Genomic DNA, 23,884 nt, shown 5'->3' on the forward strand with positions numbered 1-23,884 from the left:
TTTAACCACTGCACTGCGCAACATGCCTTGAGTCTCTCAACGGATGGTGAGCAACGCGCCTCAGGGATCTCATAGGTATAGCATATGAATCAAAACTCCCGTGGCTACATCGGGTTCACATCAGCTTCCTCAGGGCTCTTGTAAACAGACACCATTTTCTTTTTTTTTTGTAAATCGTAGGCAACATTCCAGTCTCAGTACTGAGTGAGCCACCAAGGCTGGCGCAAACAGCATGAGCTCACAGCACTGCTGTTCAGCTTGTGACCACAGCATTGCCTAATAATGTCAAAATATATATGTAGCTGGTATTATTTAGCCATGATAGTATTATAGAAGAGTCTGAGTGTGATACAGACTGTGTACAATGTTCAAATATCAGTGAATCAATGCTGTTCAAGATGTTCACAGTGCCAGCCACAGCATTATTTCGTCCATCTAGGAATCTTCAAACGACTTCTCATGTTCCTTTACAAAATAAACTTGTGGTAAATTATTCCTTTACAGGATTTAGTGACCAGGATTCTGATTGTAACGGACGGTTGCACAAGACCTAGCATAATCTCCTTCCCCCTTCCCCCCTCTGTTCATCCCTCCCCTCCCCCTTTCCCCTCTGCCCATTTGTCTAAGTCAAGAGGCCACTGGTGGCTGGGCGGCTCTCCTCTCATTTGGCCCTATCCCTGCCCACTTTTCCCCCACTCTACCCTCTCTACCCCACTCTTTCCCCTCTTCCCTGCCTCCTCTACAGCCGTGGGCAAGATGGGGCCAATAAAACTAAGTGCCATAAAACCTTATTGTCAAATTTCTCTTGGGTGGCTGGTCATACGAAGCTTGTTCACATGAATCTGGTTATAACTGCTTATTTCCAAGATTCCTTAAGAAGATTGCCTCCAGGCAGTTGTTGGGCATTTCATTGGCCAAGAGCAGAGGCTTTTGTTTCATTGGGTAGTGGTGCCAGGGTACTAGGCCTGGGGGCTCAAGTGACTGGACAAAGTCTGAGAGGTAGAGTCCCCCAGGGTAGTGCCGGACACCCATTGGCCAAGGGACCAGGGCATCCTGGTTGATACCATCCAGTTTTGGTTTGAATTGATTGACGCTCCGAGCCCAGAGCCAAGCTCGCGGGGAAAACCATAGGCCTCCCAGGAGTAGTCAAAGGAAATTTTAGTCGGTGTGACTTGGGACACATCCAAGGACCAGGGGAGGGGAGAGCAGCCATTCAATATCTGTGGCCGGTAATTGCAGGATAAGATAATGTGCGCTTGAGTACTCATGTTCAGTTTTCATACCATTGTCTCGTATGACTTAATTACATCTAGGATATAAATAAACGTGTCTTTTGTTAAATAAAGAGCTTATTAATGTATTTTGTTATTTAGATATTTGTCCCTCCTTTTTATTAATTCAGTCATTATATGGTTTGTTTTCATGCTAGTTTGGAAGTTCCCTGCGTTCTCCCCCATTTTAGGGATATTAAAGTTACCTTGAATCTAAATAAGTAAAGTCAAGATTTCTATAAATAATTCCCAAGCATTTTCGTCAAGATTCCTAAGCCCTTTGAGTTCATGATTATTAATCTCTGTCCTTCCTGGGAGATCAGTAGTGCAGGCATATTCAGGTTCAGGAAGGTGGTGGCAGCCGTAAGTATAATTATTATTCATTATTTAAATTTAACCCTTTATTTTGTGTTCTCCATTTAATATTTCATTTAAACACATTAGCTGGGAGTTCAGTGAGGGTCACATTGAGCTTGCAAGCAGTGTTAAGCTGGGGTTTTAAGTGAGAAAGGGGAGTAGCAATCTGGAGGTGTTACATGAGAATAGCAGGACTGTGGTGATAATTAGCACTGTGCATAGTATTGTTGTGAGGAGGAATTTTGGTGAGGAGGGAAGAAATTGAGGTAGCGTCACTGTGTATGGCAGCCACTCATGTTTGGACTCGTCATACTAGCTTAGTGGTTCGCTATGAACACAAATGTAGATACAGTACAGTACTAATATATAACGTGTGTATATAGTGTAATAACAGCAACAGGAGTATGTTGGGAGGAGCCATTTTGGTGAGGGAGGTGGCATCGTACTCGTAGTGTTGCCTGCTGTGTTCCTTGTCATGCAGTGGCCACTGTGCTGTTTGGACACAATACCAGTTTAGTTGTATAGTTATGGTGCATAAAACATGTAGATACTTATACATAACGTGTGTAAATAGTGTAATAAAAACAATAACAGTATGGTGGGAGGAGGAATGTTGGCGAGTAAAGTGTTGGAGGAGTGAGGGAGGGCTGGCTGAGTGTGGCAGCTCACTCTTGTTTTTTTGGGCTCACCATACCAACTTAGTGGTTTGTTATGATGAACACACATGTAGATAGGAATATACAATGTGTGTGTATATAGTGTAATAACAGCAAAAACACTGTTAGACTGATCGTAGATTATAATATATACATGTCACATACAGTATATGAACCCCATAATTTTGAGCATAGCAATGTTCCACATTTTGAACTATATATATTCCACACATTACACACTTTTGAATAATATTACAGCAAAAAAACAGAGAAGAAACGAATGAGAAATACCAAAATAATTGTGAAACATTATATTTGCAGCAACTGCCGACCCATGGGGTCGGCAGTTGTGGCCGACTGGCAGTCGGCCGGGTGGCAGGGCCGACTGACCCCGAGCGCTCCATCACTTAGCACCCATAATTTGCTCAACTTCCAAGCTCAATCACGGCTAAAATATGTCACATACAATATTTTTTATTAATTTCCCATGATTAGAGACTGCATTTTAACAATATAAGAGAAAATAATTTTTTGGAAAGAATTTATTTTCGGTGCACCACAGGTGTGTCATATTTTAATGCAGAGCAATTCAGTGGTTAAACCAGTTAATACACTTTTCTTTGATTGTTTTTATGGTACTATTAAGTTTGTTTGAATTCATCCTGTACCATCTGCAGCATTCTCCTGATGTGGTAAGTCATTTTGTATACAGTAGTCTCTGTGCATTAAGAATTAATTATATTTTTGCCAACATTCTAGCAAGAGCAAATAGAGTTGTGATTTAGGATGATCTGTGGGTTAAAATGTTTGACTAAGTCTATGCAGGAAGTATGTTCCACAATTTACAGATTCAGTATTTTCAATGGGAACTTGTCACAAAGAAAGCAGGCCACAAAGACATAACCTTAATGTTTTCACGTAACTTATCCAATGTGTAGTCTTTCTCCACGTTTTCTTTCCACTTTACTGGTGGTTGACAGTAATAATAATGGGTTAATATTTCTCCATTAACAAACTTTTGATAATGGTAATTGTGAATTAAGGAAAATAAAATGATCTCTGTTGTTGCAACAAGGTCACTGATGCTGTGAATTAAGACAACTAGTATTCATTCAGTATTTTAATTATTTGGTCTTCAAGAGTTCATATGACTTATATTTAACTGTCAGTTTTTGGGTTGATCTCTGATTACCAAGCTCCTCTTGCCTTGTACAGAGAGCCAGAGTGAAACCCTCTTCTGGTTCAGGTGGGTTTCAGAAACCTAGTGGGATTTCATAAGGCTTGAAATAAGTCCTTGTGCAATAGCTTGGGAAGTTAGTAAAGGGGGGCCCCTCCCAGAATGCAATGATCCAACTATAGAAAACCTATAAAACCTTGAAATCTGAAAATTTTTAAACACAAGGAAATCACAATAATGTGATATATCTGAGAATATCATTGCAACAAGACGGGGATTAAACCAGCATCCTAGGTAGTCCTCAGGCATACGCATTAACCTATGGACCATGACATGCAAAAGATTATATAATCTGGGATATGTCCAAACCCACTAAATAGGCTGGGGCTTCAGTCAATGTTGTTCTGCCTAACGGGGACCACTAGCCAGGACATGGCCCCCCTCAAAAAGGTGAAGGGAGCAATGGCCTAAGGAAACCCCATTGTATTTGGAGATATTCCATGTCTGCCATTGACCGGGGTTAGGCATCTCAAAACAACCCCTACTTGGTAGGAAATGGCAAAAAAAAAAAAGACCGAACAGAGAAACAGAACTCCCCAAAAGAAACAAGAAAACAAGCAAACGTCATCCACCACCGCTGTGGCGCTTGTTCGCGCAGCTCCCTTCCCCTCAGGAGGGGCACGGGGGAGCTCTGGACCCTCGTGCTGGCTACCCACACCACAGTTCGGAGGCTGAGCATCAAAAACAAAACCGCCAACCGGAGGGAGGAAGGGTGCCAAGCGGGCTCCAAGGGCTCACCCAGGTAATGGCATTTCATTACATTCTACATTGGTTTTCTGTAGGGAGCCCCTTTTCTGTGGGAAGGAACGAAGGGGGCCCACTGGTCAGACCCAGAAGCTCCGGGTGGATGACTAGAATTGAATACCTCCGAAGCCACCCCGGAAGGGGACTTCCCCGAGACCGCCAGTCTCTCAACACAAACTAAACACTGCCCCGACTCCGAAACCCTCAGACGTTTCGGAGCCCGCAGCAAGGAGGGGAAGGGGGGGGGGGGACCAAATGAACCACTGAAGAGGAAAGACAAGGAGGGGTGGATGGAACCAAAGTCGAAACGACTCCCACCCCCAAGTCTGGGTCCCTATAACCAAAATGGGGAAGTTTCGGGGCATCCGGGGAAGCAACCAACATATCCCATTGCAGCATCCTGAACCTAGCATGCAACTCAGCAACTGCCTGCACCCTCATATCATGTTCAGTAGCTTGGGTGAACTGGAGCACATTCAAACAACAAACGCCACACGACTCCAGGTCAAAAGAATCACCGACCCGACAGGCAGCATGGCATTGGCACACCCGGTGATTGTCACCCGGAGAGAAGGGGGGGGGACAACCTCGCACGAAACGAGAGGGGACTCAGGGGTCTCATCCATCGGACTACCTAGCCCCTGCAGGGTTTCCCAGGGCTCTTAGCCTTGGTAACACGCTAAGGGAAACCCAGGCAGGTCACTGCGAACCGGCGCCCAAAACTAACAAACAAACTTCTAAAGCAGAACCCCTGGGACGTGTCCACTGATGGGGACCAAGCAGGGGGTACTACCAAAAACAGATATATATAAGAGAAGGACCCTAATATGAAGAGGAGGGGTAACTAACCAAAGACAGACTGCCCACCTGGCAGGAAAACAAAAACAAAAGAAAAACCCTGCAAGAGGACAACGTACCCCAGGCGGAACAGAGCCAGCTGCTATATAGGTGATAAGCTGTGCAGTACCCTGTGCCCCTAACAGTGATGAAAACTACCTCCTACCCAGAGGCAAACAAGGGCAACAAAGATCCCCAGCTGACTCCAAGGGCGGCCAAGTACCGAGCAGTAAAATACACAGCAGAAGGTAGACTCCAAGATGACTTGTGGAAGGTAACCCCAAGCCGCAAGGGCAGTACTTACTGGGCACCTAGGGAAGGAAATCCTAGGCGCATGCAGCCCGAGCACCACAGAATATTACTCCTGGCACACACACACACCATCTGTAGAGACAGACCACGCCACAAGGCACAGAACTGAGACAAAATGCAGGAGCCAGAGGCACAAGACTACACCAGGAGCACATCAGCCAAGAACTGCTGGTTGGATCACCAGCTTAGGGGTCTGGGGCTCCCCCTTCCAGGGATTTGTGCAGACAGCGGCGTGGCAAAGTAATGACCTCATACTCATTTACTAATTTTCGTTGGGGAATTCTGTCCACTCATTCGGCTTTCGGTAGCAATATTTTTACCAGAATAAGGGTTTGTTTTGGGGCGCCTATCTTTCTGGGTGCCAGAAAGTTATACATATCCATATCAGCCTGGATAGCTCCGGGGAGCCGACAGGGCTCCCCCAGAAAATCCACTTATTTTTGTTATCATTAACTGTTTTTGTTACTACCTCCTTCCAACAAGCTGTTGTTTCTCTCATTCATCTACCAGTTTGTGCAGTTGCACACACTTCATGTAAAAACAAATTGTAATATACGGGGAAAAATCCATAAAACTGAATAATAGGTGTAAGTTCCCATGTGTGCAAATTATCAGAAGTTGAACTTACCCATTGAGGTGCTGTGTAAAGAGAACAAGGGTGCCAGTTCGTGTAGTTGCAGCGAGCGTTACAGTGTCTTCTTTGAATTGTGATACCGCTACTGTACTTATGACTTCTTTTACCATAAAACTGCCAGCAGGTTCATTATTCTCACTTGACAAATCCCTGTTAAGATTTGCAGGAATATGTACATTACATGTTAATTATAACATTGTAAAAAATTTTTTTTAATTATTTTTGTTTTTTTAAACTAAGATTAGGGTTCATAAGGGCTATCAAATGTTGTACCTAGTGTAACTGCAAGCAAGAGCTGTTATTCTACCTCAGCTCATCTGAAGCCTGCTTCTAGAGAGACATTTATTTGATGAGAATGTACTTTGAAACTAACTATCACATAGGAAACTATCATACATATAGGAACTATCATATAAGGAACCTGGTGAAACTGCAAGCAAGAGCTGTAATCTGCCTTAAATGTAATTTTAATATTTAAAACTGTTTTAAATGTGATATTAATCCTGAAAAGGCACATCCTCTACTGATAGCATAATATGCAAAAATAATCTCAAAACATAGATATACAGTTGATTATGAAACAATGATACCAAACAAAACACCAGAAAAGTGTGTAGGAAGAATTTATGATGACATGAAATTATACCCTGCATGAAACAAATGTTTGTCATTTTTTTAAACAATGATTTGAATTGTTTTCTGATTGATCTATGTTGTTCCAGTTTGTTTTACTTTATAATTAGCAAAAATGCTCTCATCATATTCATCATATAGAACAGAAAATGTCAAGCTAAAACATTTACATACAAAGTTGTGCATGCAGTTATTATATAATACACACTCGTGGCATGCTCACCTGCCCACTAGTGTAAAAACAATCATTATTTGGCTTCCTCCTCAGAATTTCAAACTGATCTAACAGCCACTCCCACACATGCCCATGCACCATAACACCCACTCATTCCCTCACCTACCAAACAAAACCCCAAGTATTATATATACATATAATATTATAAATAGTAAAATTACTTAAGTCAACAAGTGATCCATACAGTGAAGCACAAATACAATACATCAGACAATGGAGGTGTGTGGAGAGTGTTTTGAAAAATTTAAAAGACATACTGCAGGCATCAAGTGTTGCATCTGTAACATAAGATCTCACCTGAGCTGTGTAGAATTATCTACAGCATTCACAAACAGTTTAGGAATGTACTGGGTTTGCAAAAATGACAGGTTAACACTTTCGCGCTTTCCGCAAAGGTCACTCAGCCAACCGAATGTGCGCGCAGCGTTTTTATCGCTTAAGCGTAAAAACAAAAATGTGTATACTCTTTTTACTCTTCTGACCTTAGTTCTCATGCTACGTATTTCATTTTGGTACCAACGTGTTCGCAATAAAATTCTCTAGAAGAACATCAGTAAAAAAAGTCACGAAACGTATAGGGATACCAGCACCAAATAAATAACTACGAAGATGACTCGCCGTGAGCGCCCATCAGCAACAAAATGTTTTTACTCTTGGGATTGTAATCACCTCCACACTTATTCTACAGCGTTAATTTTGGTATCAATGGACTCGCAATGAAATTCCCAACACGGTGATATGAATATAAGCGTAGAATAATGATGCGGCCCGCCCGCAAGAGTGTGGGAAGTGGTGAAATTGTTACCCGGTATCGGTGACGGGACGACGCACGGCGCTTTGAAAGTTTATACTTATTTCACTCTCATGACATTAATTTTCTATGTACGTCATTCATTTTTGTGTCAATGTGTTCGCAATAGAATGTTCTATGTGCCCATAGGTAAAAAATATCAACAAAGCGTAAGTTAGAATAGCGCCAAATATAAAACAACGCTGGAACATATCAGTGAGCGTCAAACACACACGAAATGTTTTTACTTTTGTTATGTTTGTCAAGTTTATACTTGTTGCACACAGTTATTTTTGGTTGTATATTGATCGGAATAAAATTCCCTAAACAGACATATGCATATAATACATGATATGGGGGAAGCATTGCCAGTATAAACGGCTAAAGTCACCCACCTGCAACCCGTTTGGGACAAAATACCATTTGATCGAAGTTATCCACACCTTTCATGAACTTATTGTACCATGCAGCCTAGTGGTGAGAAAGAGAGCCTCATAGCGCGCAGTTTGAAACAAACCCAAAGTAAATCGGATAAAAATTGAATTTTATACAAATATTTTAAAAGAGGACTCAACTTTATGTCCACTATGCGTTAGCGTTAGACGAAACGGGACGCGCCGGCGCGTCCAGATAGCGCGAAAGTGTTAATATGGAAAAACATAACAACTGATGAAAAAAGATTCCAGAGTCACAGAGATTAACATTCACAGAAAAGTTACCAGGAATATATGCGGACTGTGAAAAGACATCACTGGATAACAACCAAAACTCAGGAACAGGTAGTTTAGAGATCCACAGCAGTAGTGTGGAGGGAGAGGGTATTATTGTACAAAACAACAGTAATATTGCAGCCAGGTAATATAAACAATGAGAGCAACAGTGAGAAAGAGTGCAAAACGAATGAATTGGGACGAAAGACAGAGATGGCTCCAATAAAGAGGTAGCCAAGACAGCCACAGGTATAAATATCCTGAAAAAAGTATAAACTTAAAATATTTGCAAATTCTATGCACGAGGAATATGCAAATATGGGAAATTAGGTGCAAAATGCACTTTTCTGCATCCTCGAAAATGCAGGAACATGTTAGCGCTTTGGAACGGAGTGCAGATACTTCCACCCCTAAACTATGTAAATTTTCAATTAGAGACAAAAAATTTTACAACCTTCAGTGTCCAGAATTCCACGTACTCCCCTAATTGTCCTTGCGGGGGTTGAGCTCTGGCTCTTTGGTCCCGCCTCTCATCTGTCAATCAACTGATGTACAGATTCCTGAGCCTACTGGGCTCTATTATATCTACATTTGAAACTGTGTATGGAGTCAGCCTCCACCACATCACTGCCTAATGGATTCCATCCGTTAACTACTGACACTGAAAAAGTTCTTTCTAATGTTTCTTTCTTTCTTTCTTTCTTTCTTTCTAATTCAATTTTAATAATAAAAGGATAGACTGGAAGAAAATAAACAGGGTACTCACAAACATTCAATGGGAAAACGTTCTAAGTAATAAAAATCCTACACAAGGAATAGAAAAACTGACTTCTGAAGCATATGAAGTCTGTCTGAAACATGTTCCTTTGAAGGAAAACCAGAAAGAGATCCAACGTTGAAAGAGAACGCAGACGACACTACAAAAGAAGGAAAAAAATTAACGGAAATGCTAAAGCAGACACAACTTGCCATACGAAGAATGAATAATTTAAACAGGGAGTTTGAAGAAATCGAACAGAGACTGAAGCATTCATATCAGATTGAAGAAAGGCAACAAAAACAGAAAGCAATTCAAGAAATAAAGAAAAACCCAAAATATTTCTTCACATATGCTAAATCAAAAGCAAAAACCACTGCCAGTATTGGACCTATTCGTACTAGTGAAGGTTCATACAGTGAGGATGACAAAGAAATTAGTGAAATCCTAAAAATGCAGTATGAGGACATGATTAGCACTCTGACAAACAGCATAAAAGGGGAAGATCTGGACAACTTCTTTATGTGTGACATTCAAAGCCCTATAAATATAACTGATATCATCATGAGCATGACAGATTTTGAAAGAGAAATTGACAATATGCCAATGCACTCAGCCCCGGGTCCAGACTAGTAGAATTCAATATTTATAAAGAAATGAAGTGCCGGTAGCACAGGCACTCAGTATAGTGTGGAGGAAGAGCTTGGAGATATCACTGGAGAGATACCAGATGCGCTTAAAGCAGCAGACATAGCCCCTCTACACAAGGGAGGGAGCAAAGCATTGGTAAAGAATTATAGACCAGTTGCACTAACATCCCACATAATAAAAGTATTTGAGAGAGTGATCAGGAGTCAGGTCACTAGATTCATGGAACCAATGACCTCCACAATCCAGGCCAACATGGATTCAGAGCAGGAAGATCATGCCTCTCACAGCTCCTTGACCACTACAACAAAATCACTGAGGCATTAAAAGAAAAAGAGAATGCAAATGTGGTATACATGTATTTTGCAAAGGCATTCGATAAATGTGACCATGGAGTGATAGCACACAAAATGAGGTCAATGGGAATTACTGGTAAAGTTGGACGCTGGATACTCAGTTTTCTGTCGAACAGAACACAAAGAGTAACAGTCAACCATACAAAATCGAGTCTAAGCGCAGTTAAAAGCTCGGTACCTCAAGGTACAGTCCTTGCACCCCTGCGTTTCCTTATTCTCAAATCAGATATAGACTCAAATACAAGGCACAGCTTTGTATCATCCTTTAAAGATGACACAAAAATCAGCATGAAAATTACCTCTGCTGAAGACATTGAAAACCTACAAGCAGATATTGATAAAGTTTTCGATTGGGCAGCAGAAAATGACATGATGTTTAACAGCGATAAATTCCAGGTACAGTAGTACCTTGGAACACGAGTGTCCCTGTATGCGAGTTTTTCGGGATACGAGCCGGATTTCCTCGGAAAATGTGTCTCCGAAGGCGAGGGTTACCTCGGAACGCGAGTTTGTTGATACGCGTTCAGGCCGGCTTAGCGCGTGGTGGTACGGCGATCGTCGCCCCTCCGCCCCTCAGTTTACCATTGTCTCCCGCCCAGTGACTATCCCTCCTGAATTCTTCACAAGGATTTACAGTTTTATGTCAGTTTTTTGGCCATTTGAGCATAAAAGTTGTTATTATATTAATATCTCGTCATGGGTCTCAAGAAAGCCATTGATAAGGTTCAACCTAAGAAAATAGCTGTGAGTAGAGGCAGTAGAGGATGTCCCTTCTTGATTAAGAAAATGTGTGAAGTATGGGAAGAACTGCAAAGTTCTGTTGAAAAAACTCGCCCAGATAAAGCTGTAGCAGGCCGTTGCATTGACCTTTTAAATGACAATGTGATATCTTACTACAGACAAGTGTTAAAATGTAGGGAAAAACAAGTGTCTTTAGACAGATTCTTAGTAAGACAAACAAGTCCTAGTGGTATGCAGGCAAAATGTGCCAAAGTGTGCTCACCAGTGAAGTCCTCACTGCCTGATGTGATAATGGAAGGGGACTCCCCTTCCAAACAGTAACACCTCTCCTCCTTCCCCCTCCTCACCATCTTCCATACGCCTACAGCATTCAACAGCAAGGTAAGTAATACCTTGAACATAGTTTTGTAGGTTTATTTACATGAATTAGGTATAAAAATTTAGTTTGATGTGGGGTTTTTGGGGTAGTCAGGTGAACGGATTAATTCATTTCCCATTATTTCTTATGGGGAAATTAGCTTCGGAATACGAGCCGTCTCCAGGAACGGATTAAACTCTTTAAACTGAGGTACCCCTGTACTGTACTCAGATACAGTAAAAATGAGGACCTTAAACATAATACAGGATACAGAACACAGTCAAATTTGCCCATAGTAGGAAAACAACATGTAAAGGATTTGGGAATAACGATGTCTGATGACCGTTTAGGGAGCATAACCAAGCAAATATTGTGGCAGCCAAAAAAATTATAGGATGGATTATGAGAACTTTCAAATTCAGAGATCCCATCACAATGGTTGTACTCTTCAAATCAGTTGTGCTGTCCCATTTTGAGTACTGCTCAGTACTCATTTCCCCGTTCAGAGCAGGAGAGATTGCTGAAATAGAGGGAATACAGAGAACATATACAGCATACATAGACACGATAAAGCATCTAAATTATTGGGATCGTCTCAAAGCTCTCTAAATGAACTCGCTAGAAAGACGACGGGAGAGATATCAAATAATATACACATGGAAAATACTGGAGGGCCAGGTCCAAAATCTGCGCCATAAAATAACAACATACTGGAGTGAACGATATGGAAGAAAATGCGAATAGAACCAGTGAAGAGCAGGGGTGCCATAGGCACAATCAGAGAACACTGTATAAACATCAGAGGTCCACAGTTGTTCAACTTCCTCCCAGCGAGCATAAGAAATATTGCCGGAACAACTGTGGACATCAGGAGTAAACTAGATAGCGGGCCGCTCCAAGCAACAGCCTAGTGGACCAAACTCTCAGAAGTCAAGCCTGGCCTCAGGCCGGGCTTGGGGAGTAGAACAACTCCCACAACCCCATCAACCAGGTAAGCAGGTTTTCTTTAAAATAATGTCAAATGATTGTCATAGTTCATGTTAGTAGAAATTACTATAGACTTATTTAAATCTCAAATCACTATACCCTCAGCCATTCCATTGCTGGGGAAAAAGAAGTCGGTGAGACATGATTATTGCAAGTCACTTTAAAGGTTAGTGGCAACACAACTTCACTCACTTCCCTCATCACACCAACCAATTCAATACCAAATTCATTACTACCCACCCAATAGCACAGTATCACTCACATACCACTAACAACCACTCACAGCTATCCCTATCCATCCAATCCCATCCTCTCACCAAATATATAAATTTTTTAGGGAATTACCCAATCCATTAAAAATATAACATATTAGTAAAAATTATAAGCACTGTAATACTGAAGTTTTGTATGCAGTAAGTTATGTGGCTTGCTTTGAGTGCTATGTTTCTGGTTAGACAATAGTTAAATTTATTTTATGGAGTGACAAATTGAGAGAACAGGCTGCACACACAGCTCTCCCAACCACTCCTACACCCACAACATTTCCACATGTACACACCACATAATTTAAATCCAGGTAAAGTATACATGAAATATGCATATACATATAACTATTGTACCTCCTAGCCTAACAAACTGAATTCCCAAAACTAACTTAGCAAGCTGATTAAGCCTAAATATGCTTATTATTCCAAGTATGGCTACCACAGTAAAACTAGACCTAATAAAATTTTTAATTAATCTTATCTATATTATTTGTTAGTTTTTGTAAAACATAAGAATTTTTTTCAAGATATGAGAGAAAATCTCAGGCTATCAGGCAAAATACATCTTACCTACTAAGCCTAGTACTGCAGTTTTAGTTATTCAGTACCACTTACCACAAATTCCCTTTTGTGAATATGCACATTTTATGTGAATATGCACATATGCCAGGATTTTACCTGAATGCATCCCATGTGGAAAGCATAGGGAATGGTGATATACTGTATTAAAAGACTATTATCAAACTGCACAGATAATCTCTCATACAGAAAATGCTCCACCACACAGATACATACTAAACTTACCAGACATAAATGAATCGGTCATCTTGTGATGAAGAGAGAAAGTATCTTGTGGGTCCATCATAAACTGTAAGAGGTAGGAGCTGCATCACTAAGGAACTGTGGCCTGTGTATGTAGTCTTCAATTTAGCATCACCACTTTTTCTAAATATGTGTAAAACTTCAATTTCACGTTTAGCCACACAAACTGTTTTCCCATTTAATACACAAACAGTGCTTCCGCCTTTCACATCCACAGATCTGTAAGAATAAGTACTAGTAGTAGCAACATTGGTAGTACTGGTACTGTAAGTAGCAATAGTAATAATACAGTATAACAATAGTAATAATAATGAAACCCTCTACATCAAACGAAGGTATATATATATAAAAAAAAAAGAAAAAAAAAAAGAGGCATGACAATTATTTTAAGACGCTTAGAAGGAGTGTTGCAGGGATTGTATTGTTACATCCGTAACATAAGATTTTATTTGAGCTGTACAGAATTAACTACACACTATGCAAACAGAAAAGGTACATACTGGATTTATCAAAATGACAGACCGATATGGGAAAACATAACTAAACTAATGAATAACATTCCTGAAATATATAGGTTAGCATTCACAGAAAAGCTACCAGACATATATGCAGATTGTGAAAAACAAGCAACAGCCTGTTGGACAAAGTTATCAAAAGTTGAAGGCCGGGCTCAGGAGTAGAAGAACTCCTGAGACCCTCTCCAGGTATGCTCCAGGTATAATAACTGAAGTAACATTTGCATTAGCAGCAACAAGCAGTAGCAAGCAGCAGTAATAGCGATATCTAGCCTAATTATAATACAAAGACAAATTTTAGGATTCATGAATACAGCAAATTTATAAAAAAAATCATACATACACTAGTTTTTCTCCTGAAGGTATATTCCATTCTACTAGGGTATTATTGGCTGCTAAAGAGAAGAGCCTTTCAGTGCTGAACCAGACAACGTCTAACAGCGCATGGGGTGCAGCATGATCCAGAGTAGCAACAATCTCTCTCTTTTCAGGGCAGTAGAGGTGGAGAATTCCAGCTTGTGTTCCAAGGGCTAAGAGACTAGCTTCTTCATCAGCTTCTAAAGTTTTCTTCTTCCCCGTTTTCTTTTTCACTGTTTTCTTCTTTTTCATGTTTATCTTTGTCTGAATGGATAAAACACGTACAAGTTAAACATTGTTTTGTAGACTTTTACACAAATTTCTAGACTACAAAAATGAGAACAATTATGCAGTTAAATATATATTTATATATTGAAAAAACCTAAAAAATTTTAGCGAACAAATTTGTGCAGTTTATACATTTAAATATGGTTCAAAAGATTGATTCATTCCAAGCCTCTGTTCAACTGAGAACAACCTTGGCTGTTATTCAAGCAATAATTACTATCTTTGCTGCATTACAGACACATTACAGTATCATGATTATCATGATACTGTAATGATTATCATGATACTATCATTACAGTATTACTGCCAAGACAGAATATGCTTAGCTTAGCACATATTTTAATTAAATCAATGTTAGACATCAACTGATTATCCAAGAAGATCCTAGCCAGAAAAGACATAACTACAGAAACCAACACACACCAGAGGATGGATGACAGAGAGACAAAGGAGAAACGCCAGCTAAGCTACATCATGTGCGACACCGAAAGGTTCATCACCTGACAACCATACAAGTGTCAGTGCGCAAGACCTAGAAACTCCTTATGTGAAGATCAGCAGAGAGCCTAGAACCATCAAGGTAGGTGGATGTGGAAGGACAACAGATGAGATATGCCAGTAAACCATGCCTGAACCATCCACAAGGGAGCCAGCAAAACACTTCCTGCATATGTCTCCAGAAGAATCGTCGTTTAATCAACAGTCTTTTTATATATTTATATTTCAATTTATTTTTTTTACAAAATGTGCATACTGTATTATACTACATTCAGCTATTTTCCACTCATCCAATTTCCTATATTAGTTGTACAAATATTTTTATTAAAAAAAAAAAAAATTATTTTTCCGTCTTGCAGGTTTTGATAAATTACTTAGGAGTGCAGACATTTAATTTAATTTTAATTCAAATTTATTATGTACAGACTTATCAAAAAGGAAAAAATAGAATTATACCTGGGGAGAATACTGGATACATGAAATGGTGGCTGTGAGATGCTCGGCTGGCTTGTACTCGTGCTCTAAAATTCCGGAGATTGTATTCCAGATCCTTAAGATCCCATCTGGGCCACTGTGTGCAAGCTTCTCACCAGTTGGTGAGAAGCTTAAGAGTTTTGATGATATCATTGCCTGTGAAAATAGTTGTGTACATTAAAAAAAATACTAATAACAGAACCATATGCTACAGTACTACAATTAAAATAAATTAAAATTGTTTTATATAATAAAATTTTGTTAGGTGTAGTAGGTTATTTTTCGCCTAGCTATGAGAAAACATAATTATAATAGGCTAGAAATGATAACAAAATGGAACTAGCTAGTAGGCGAATGCAACATTATAACTATAGGCAATCTATTTTAACCAAAGATTAAACCAAATAATATAAGCGGCAGCAAATATCAAGACGAATAACTAATATAACCTGTAGCATTGTTTGCTAACCTAAAGTCTCTGCCTGCAAAATATACTGAATTCTTACCAAATATTTTATTGCTATTAAAAATGATACAACATGTACATACAATACTCTACTGAACAACATTAAAAGCCCAATTTTTGCACAGTGATGGATAATGCAATTTCAAATAGATTTTTTGTTTTAATCCAATTTTCATTCAACGTGTTGGGTGTTTTTCACTTTACGTGAGGTATAGTGCGGGTTATCAGATGACCTGCAGCTCATGTTCACACACACACACACACACACACACACACACACACACACACACACACACACACACACACACACACACACACACACACACACACTACATTTAAACTTTGTGATTCCTTTGTGTTTTATGAACTCGATTATGTTCTTGCATCATGGCACCTCCTAGATATTGTGCATTTCATTATTTAATTTGTTCCTGGAAAGTGGTGGGAATATTTAGTAATATGGGTATGCTCAAACATGTGCTTTATTGAGAGAAGTGCAAAAAAAATCAATTTTCAGAGAACAACCCTATTTTTCACATAACAATAACCATTAAAATTCAATTTGCAGTGTTTTCGAGAAACAATCATTATTAAATTAAGGAACTGCTGCATGGTATAACACTGATAAGTTACACTAACTCGAGTAAGTTCCCATTCAAGTTCTCAAGTGTACCCAATTAGGCTGTGAAGGTTATTCTGTTTATGCTATTTATTGTCAAATTTTATAGTTTTTAACTTTGTGCATTTTTAAACAGAAATATGGGTTAAAGAATTATTGTAAACAATTTAATAATACTGTTATATAACTATATTTTACAAATATTTCTTAAGAAATATTATAGCCTGTATCTTATACGGGCTTTTCGAGAAATAGTTCCTAATAGTTTCTCTTGTGTGTGGGTCCGCATAGGTAGAGTATGGTTAGAAAATGGTCAAAAGTTGTCATTCTTTGTCAATATTACTCTTTTAAACAAATCTATTCTATCTTAATCAAAAAGATACAAGTAATATAGTACCCAAGATGGCTCACCTACAGATTTTAAAACCCATCAAATCTAACATAGCCTGCTTGATACCTACTTGATGGAGTTCTGGGAGTTGTTCTACTCCCCAAGCCCAGCCTGAAGCCTAACCTAGTGATATACACAATATTAACAGAATATGAGCTTTGTCAAAATCCCTGGACATGATTTTACTAAACCCACCTAACAACAATATAACATTTTTGTGCACTATGTATTTGATGAACAAAGTTTGTGAAATCACATATTTTAACTGTTGTTGTTGTATTTAGATTTAGAGCTACTCAGAACAAAATGTCAATGTAGAACAGGCTATATTGAGCCCATATGTTTTAACTTCTTGTTGTTGTTTAAGATTCAGCTACTGGGAACAAAAAGTTCCAAATAGCATGAACTATGGTGAGCCTGTAATGGACTTACCTGGCACAGGAGTGGGGCTGTAACTATTTTTTGTAACTGAGGATCGACTATGTTGACAGCTGTTGACATTTGCATACTTGGCTTTTTCATATGACAGCAATACCCACTTAACTTTTCTAATGAATATAAATAAGTACCTGCTCCTCTATATTGAAACATTAACACAGCAAGAACCACAGGCAATTCATCTAACCAAATACAATAAAAATTGTCTACGACTGAGCTCAAATATTACCCACTTTCAAGGAGCTTCTAAAAAACAGAAAATGACTATTATACCACCTGTCTAAATAAAGCAAAATCTATATCGTACAAAATACTGTTATCTAGATTGAAGGCGAGATGCGTGAGCCTCCAGCAACCACCCCGACCACTAGGTAATACCGTCTCACCAACCTTCTACGGCGGACGTAATGGCAGTCAGACCCAGCAACTCAGCCGCCGACACAAGACAGTTCCAGGGAGAAGGAATAAAAAGAGAAATACCCCAAGTGTGTTGGTGTTGTTGGTTGAGGGGCGACAACGAACGACCCCAAGTGTGAGCACACGAGGGAGGTACACACGCGGTGTTTATGATGCAGCGAGCAGCGGAGACAACTCTCGGCGTCTATGAACAAGTGCTAGTCGCCGGAGCCTCATTAGAGCCATCCAACACTCCGTCACTGGCGTCTTAAGCCTCTTCTCATTTCATCTCTCAGGTTTCATCTCCCTATAACTGCGAAGGTACCTTGCAAGCAATGCGTAAATATAATAACAATAATAATTTATTTGCACGAAGGTACAATGTGTTGGTGAGATTACTTTAGATTAGTATTTTTACATTCATGCAAAGCCACTAACACGCATAGCGTTTCGGGCAGAATGTATACAATTTCAGGAGAGTAGAAATAGTCTAAGCTACTCTATTCCTTTGAGATATATTTTATTGTCTCAATAAACGTACTTGAACTTGAACTTGTATACAATTACCTTGGTAGACACGTTCAGTGTTCATAGGTCTATCGAACTGTACATCAAAGTTTCGTTTTATTTTCACGGCTCGTGTACCTCAACCCTCAGGTTTTATCTTCAGTTAACTCTTAAGATTCCTTGAGGTACGATTACCGTGGTAGACTAAAGCTTCACATAGTTTTACCGAGTTTATACTAATCGTCTTCTTATTTCATTTTAAGGATCATGCACTTCATTAGATCCCTGGAAACACAAACCGTAACTGTCTCTATTTTCCGCTTGTTACAACTTGTAATAAAGTTGTTACATCTTGGCTTAACGTGTTTATGGCGTATTAGAACGCTGTTACAACTTGCTATAATGATTGTTATAACTGGTTAGGAGGTGTTAAAACTTGTTCGAACGTTGTACCAACGTCGTAGTTTCGGTGTGTGGATAGGTATTAAGGTTTGGTTTGATTAGATGTGATTGGATTTATCGGAACCCGGTAGGCGACTCACCATACTTGATTTGAATAACCATGTACTGTATTAGCCTATAGTAAACAAGGATAAAAGGAATAGCGGAAATATGTTACTAAGTGGAGGAATGTAAAAAATGGGATAAAAGGATAAGCTATAACAGCCTAACTATAGCTGTAAGTAGAATTTTGTGTTTGTTAATATCAATTTAGCAATCACGCATTCACGTAATTAATCTATCACGTGCTTAATCAATCACGCATAGCGTTTCGTGCTCGAAACGCTATGCGCGTTAGTGGCTTTTCAAGAATGTTATACTCAAACCCCAATGTATGTAATTTGTCTGCCCAATGTACCTTCTTGTATACAAGTAAATCAATAAACTTTGCCTTGGATAAGGTACATGGGATTGCGGTTTTCTATAATAGATGAACTTGCATATGCATAGGTGTTAAGAGGAGTTTTCAGAAATGGATTAAAGATTATCTCATATGAAGGAAAGCCATTGACTAATTAGTCTGATGCACAATGAACGTATGGAGCGGTGGTTGTTTATTGTGCACCCTCTATGTGGTATGCGGTGCACCTTATGCTCATCATTGTGAACGGTAGTTCATTGTGTACCCCATATGAATCCTGTGAGTGGTAGTTCACTGTGCACTACATATACTCATCCGGTAAGTGGTAGTTTACTGTGCACTTCATACTTATTCAAAGAACAATAGTTAATTGTATACCCCATACTAATCCTGTAAATAATTATTAAAAAAAGGCATAAAACCAGGGAGACTATGTAGCAACTCATCCTGTATAGCGATAGTTTACTGTGCCCTCTATACTTATCCTGAGAGCAGTAGTTTATTGTGTACTGCTAGTAGTTTATTTCCCCAACAACACTAGTCAATAGCAAGAGATCACACGTTCGTTTTCATCAAATCAGTCACATTTAATGGAGAAACGCAAGCCTGAAATATTTTTGTTAACAATCTGTCATGGGGTAGCGGTTACCATACTGGTTATGTCAGTGTGTGTGTGATACACCTGGCTTTCTAAGGTTCGAATCCTTCACAGGAGAAGAGTTCTTGGTGTTACATATAATATGTGTTTATGTAAGTGTTTCGTATATTTCAGGCTCACATTTTCTCCATTAAATGTGACTGATTTGATGAAAACGAACGTGTGATCTCTTGCCTTTGACTATTTATTTATTTATTTATTTATTTATTTACTTATTTATTTATATATAAGAAGGTACATTGGGTTTGTGAGGGTACATAGCAATATAGCATGGTGTTTACGTTCTTGTAAAGCCACTAGTACGCGCAGCGTTTCGGGCAGGCCCTTAATCTTACAGATAATTTTAAGTAGGTAAATTCTAGCAAAATTTATAAAATGTTAACAGGTACATTGTAAGAAAAAAATGAGAGAGATTAGTAGGTATATTAAAGCACATCGATAGCTCTTATTGACAGCACTGACAGCTTGATTGATAATTTAACAAACATTAATAGGCACAATACACCATATTGATAGCATATATAAGACGACAGCAATGATCATAAAGGTAAAGTTGTTTGGCTTAGGTACATAAATATTGGAGGGATTGGGTAGCACTAGATACAGTGCAAGTTTAAAGCACAAGGCAGGAAACTATGAAGATGTACTCTTTGGTTTTGTTTTTGAATGAGGCAAAAGTTGGACAGCTTTTTAATTCATTAGGGAGTGAGTTCCATAGACCACGTCCCTTCATTTGCATAGTGTTTACACAGATTAAGTTTGACTCTGGGGATATCAAAGAGATATTTATTTCTGGTGTGGTGATAATGGGTCCTATTACATCTGTCCAGGGAGAGTTTCAGAGCAGGGTTTGCATTTAAGAACAGGGTTTTGTAAATGTAATTGACACAAGAGAATGTGTGGAGTGAGTTTATGTTTAGCATGTTTAGGGATTTAAACAAGGGGGCTGAATGCTGTCTGAAAGCAGAGTTTGTTATTATTCTGATGGCAGACTTTTGCTGGGTGATGATGGACTTGAAGTGGTTTGCAGTGGTTGAACCCCATGCACAGATATAATAATTAAGATAGGGATAGATTAGTGCATAATATAGTGAGAGGAGAGCAGAGCTAGGTACATAATATCTGATTTTGGAGATTATACCAACTGTTTTAGAGGCTTTCTTAGTTATGTGTTGTATGTGGGTGCTGAAGTTGAGTCTCTTGTCTAGGAATAGGCCAATAAACTTTCCATCATTTTTATTATTGATGTTAACATTGTCTATCTGAAGCTGAATTGCATTTGTTGATTTGCTTCCAAATAAGATGTAATGGGTCTTTTCTATGTTTAGTGTGAGTTTGTTGGTTGGCATCCATAAGTGGACTTTTTTAATTCATTATTCACAACATTATTTAATGTGTGTGGGTTGGGGTCTTAGTTGATGAGAGTAGTATCATCAGCAAACAATATAGGTTTAAGAATGTTAGAGACATTTGGCAGATCATTGATGTGTATAAGAAATAGGAGAGGTCCTAAGATGCTGCCCTGTGGCACCCCTACGGTTAATGGTACAGTGGGAGAGGTTATATCATTCATGGCTACACATTGGTGTCTATCACTAAGATAGGATCAGATATAGTCCAGGGCAAAGCCTCGAATTCCATAATAGTTGAGTTTAAGTAAGATGTAGTTGTGATTAACAGTATCAAAGGCCTTTCTCAGGTCAATGAAAAGTTCAATTGGAAACTCATTTTTGTCAAGAGCTGAGTAGATTATATCAAGGAGACTAATAATTTGCGTCGTTGGTACTCTTTTGGGAGCGGAAGCCAAACTGACAGGGGCTGAGTATGTCGAATTTTACGAGATAGGAGTAGAGCTGTTTGTAGATAATTTTTTCAAATATTTTTGATAATATGGGTAGATTTAATATTGGTCTGTATTTGTTTATGTCTGCCGGATTGCCTCCTTTATGAACTGGCGTTACTCGTGCTTTTTTAAGGATATCAGGGAAGGTATGACACTCTAGGGATTTGTTGAACAGCTGAGCTATGGGTGGCGCAAGGGCGTGTTAGGTACTCTTGTATACCATGGATGGCACTTCACTGGTGTTCCCAGCTTTTGTTTTTAGTGAGTGTATGATGGACACAACATCTGTCGGGCTGACTGGTGAAAGGAGAAGAGAGTTTGGATAACTGTCTGAGAGATATGTGTTAATATGTGTCTGAGTCTGTGGGATTTTTCTAGCGAGGTTAGCACCAACCGATGGAAAGAAGCTATTAAATTTGTTGACTAGTTTTTTGACCAGTGATACAAATTTGACTAAATTTGACTAGTGTTATTGGGGGTTAAAATGTTGGGAAAAGACCTCCTGACTTTCAATCCTTTTAACAATCTGTCATGGTGTTACCATACTGGTTATGTCAGTGTGCGTGATGTATCTGGCTTTCTAAGGTTCGAATCCTTCACAGAAGAAAAGCTCTTGGTGATACATATAAACTACGCATTTATGCAAGTGTGTTATAACGAAAATTAACACGTGATGAAAAATGTGAGTGTCAGACCACGAAGGAAGAATTGAAACAGGAATTTCCTTAAGTACTTTCGTATTTAATAATACACTATATATATTATACAAGACTAGGACAAAATTAATTTTAAAGGGCCTGACGTGTGTCGTTAACGGATGCGCTTCGCTGAAGTACTTTCCAGTTTCTTCGAAGGCAGAGGAAAATAAACACAAATTGTAGAGGTGATAGTACTGTATATATTCCGTACAGGATGAGAAGAGGTGAGACGCCATCCAGTCAGGTGACTGGGTAATCTTGCTCTGCATGCTTATTGGTCGGCTGCTGTGGTGCAAGCTAGTATGTTGTTGTTCTTATAGATTCAGCTACTCGGAACAAGTTCCAAGCAGCACGGGCTATGGTGAGCCCGTAACTTACCTGGCATAGGAGCGGGACAAGTAGCACGCGCTATGGTGAGCCCGTAACTTACCTGGCATAGGAACGGGGCAAGTAGCACGGGCTATGGTGAGCCCGTAGTGGACTTACCTGGCACAGGAGCGGTGCCTGCAAGCTAGTAGCTCTGTCTAGGTTTTATAGATGGTAGAATGTACCTACGTTGCCTAAGCGAAATCTGGTTGCTGGATGATATTATTTGATGTACAGGAATGATTTGCCAAATGTCACTAACGTTCTTAAACCTATACTATATGCTGACGAAGCTACCTTCATCTACTCAAACCCCAACCCACACACACACACACACTAAATAATATTGTAAATCAAGAATTAAAAAATGTCCACTCATGGATGTTAACCAACAAACTCACACTAAGCATAGAAAAGGCCTACTACATTTTATTTGGAAGTAAATCATCAAAAACTGTTGGTATTCTCTCTAAAATTAGATATTATGTTCCAACTGTGCTCTCCTTTCATTATACTACTTACTACTCTATCCCTATCTTACATACGGTATCTGTGCATGGAGTTCAACCACTGGAAATTACCTCAAGCACATCATCACCCAGCAAAAATCTGCTATCAGAACTATAACTCTCTTCCAACAATACACAGCCCCTTTGTTTAAATCCCTAAACATGCTGAACATACACTCACTCCACACATTCACTTGTACTATTTACATGTACAAACCCTTATTCCTAAATGCCAATCCTGAGCTGAAACTCTTTCTTGAACCCATGAGCACCACACCAGAAATAATTAACTCTTTGACATCCCTAGAGTCAGACTAAATTCGTGCAAACACTTCATGCAAATAAAAGGACTCAGTCTATGGAACTCACTCCCTGCTTTATTCAAAAGTAAAGCAAAAAAGTACCTAATTTAATCCCCATAATTTCCTACCTTATGCTCCAAACTCACATTCTATCCTGTGCTGCCTACTCACACAATTTTAGTAATTAAGACTTGCAACCTCACCAGTACCATCAATTCTATCAATTTATATTGTAGTGTTACACTCAAATTCTGCTACAATGTAGCTATTAATACTTATACTTTTATTAGTTACATTAAGGACCTGCCCGAAACGCTATGCGTGTTTCGGGCAGGCTTTGTAAGAA

The 23,884-nt window shown here is 39.2% G+C and overlaps 1 protein-coding gene across 1 annotated transcript in view; it reads right to left on the bottom strand.

Annotated features, from left to right (window-relative positions):
- LOC123745596 (WD repeat-containing protein 43) overlaps window positions 1-17,985 on the bottom strand; it is a 38,891-nt gene extending 20,906 nt beyond the window's left edge. The window contains exons 1-5 of the mRNA XM_045726300.2: window positions 17,788-17,985; window positions 15,466-15,639; window positions 14,210-14,487; window positions 13,334-13,570; window positions 6,043-6,198 (exon numbers count right to left, since the gene is read on the bottom strand). Of these exons, the coding sequence (XP_045582256.1) occupies window positions 6,043-6,198; window positions 13,334-13,570; window positions 14,210-14,487; window positions 15,466-15,636 (842 nt within the window). The 5' untranslated portion in view covers window positions 15,637-15,639; window positions 17,788-17,985. The remainder of the gene's footprint in view (window positions 1-6,042; window positions 6,199-13,333; window positions 13,571-14,209; window positions 14,488-15,465; window positions 15,640-17,787) is intronic.
- Window positions 17,986-23,884: the final 5,899 nt, after the last annotated feature.

Source organism: Procambarus clarkii, chromosome 10, assembly GCF_040958095.1.
Source record: "Procambarus clarkii isolate CNS0578487 chromosome 10, FALCON_Pclarkii_2.0, whole genome shotgun sequence".
Taxonomy (NCBI): Eukaryota; Metazoa; Arthropoda; class Malacostraca; order Decapoda; family Cambaridae; genus Procambarus; species Procambarus clarkii.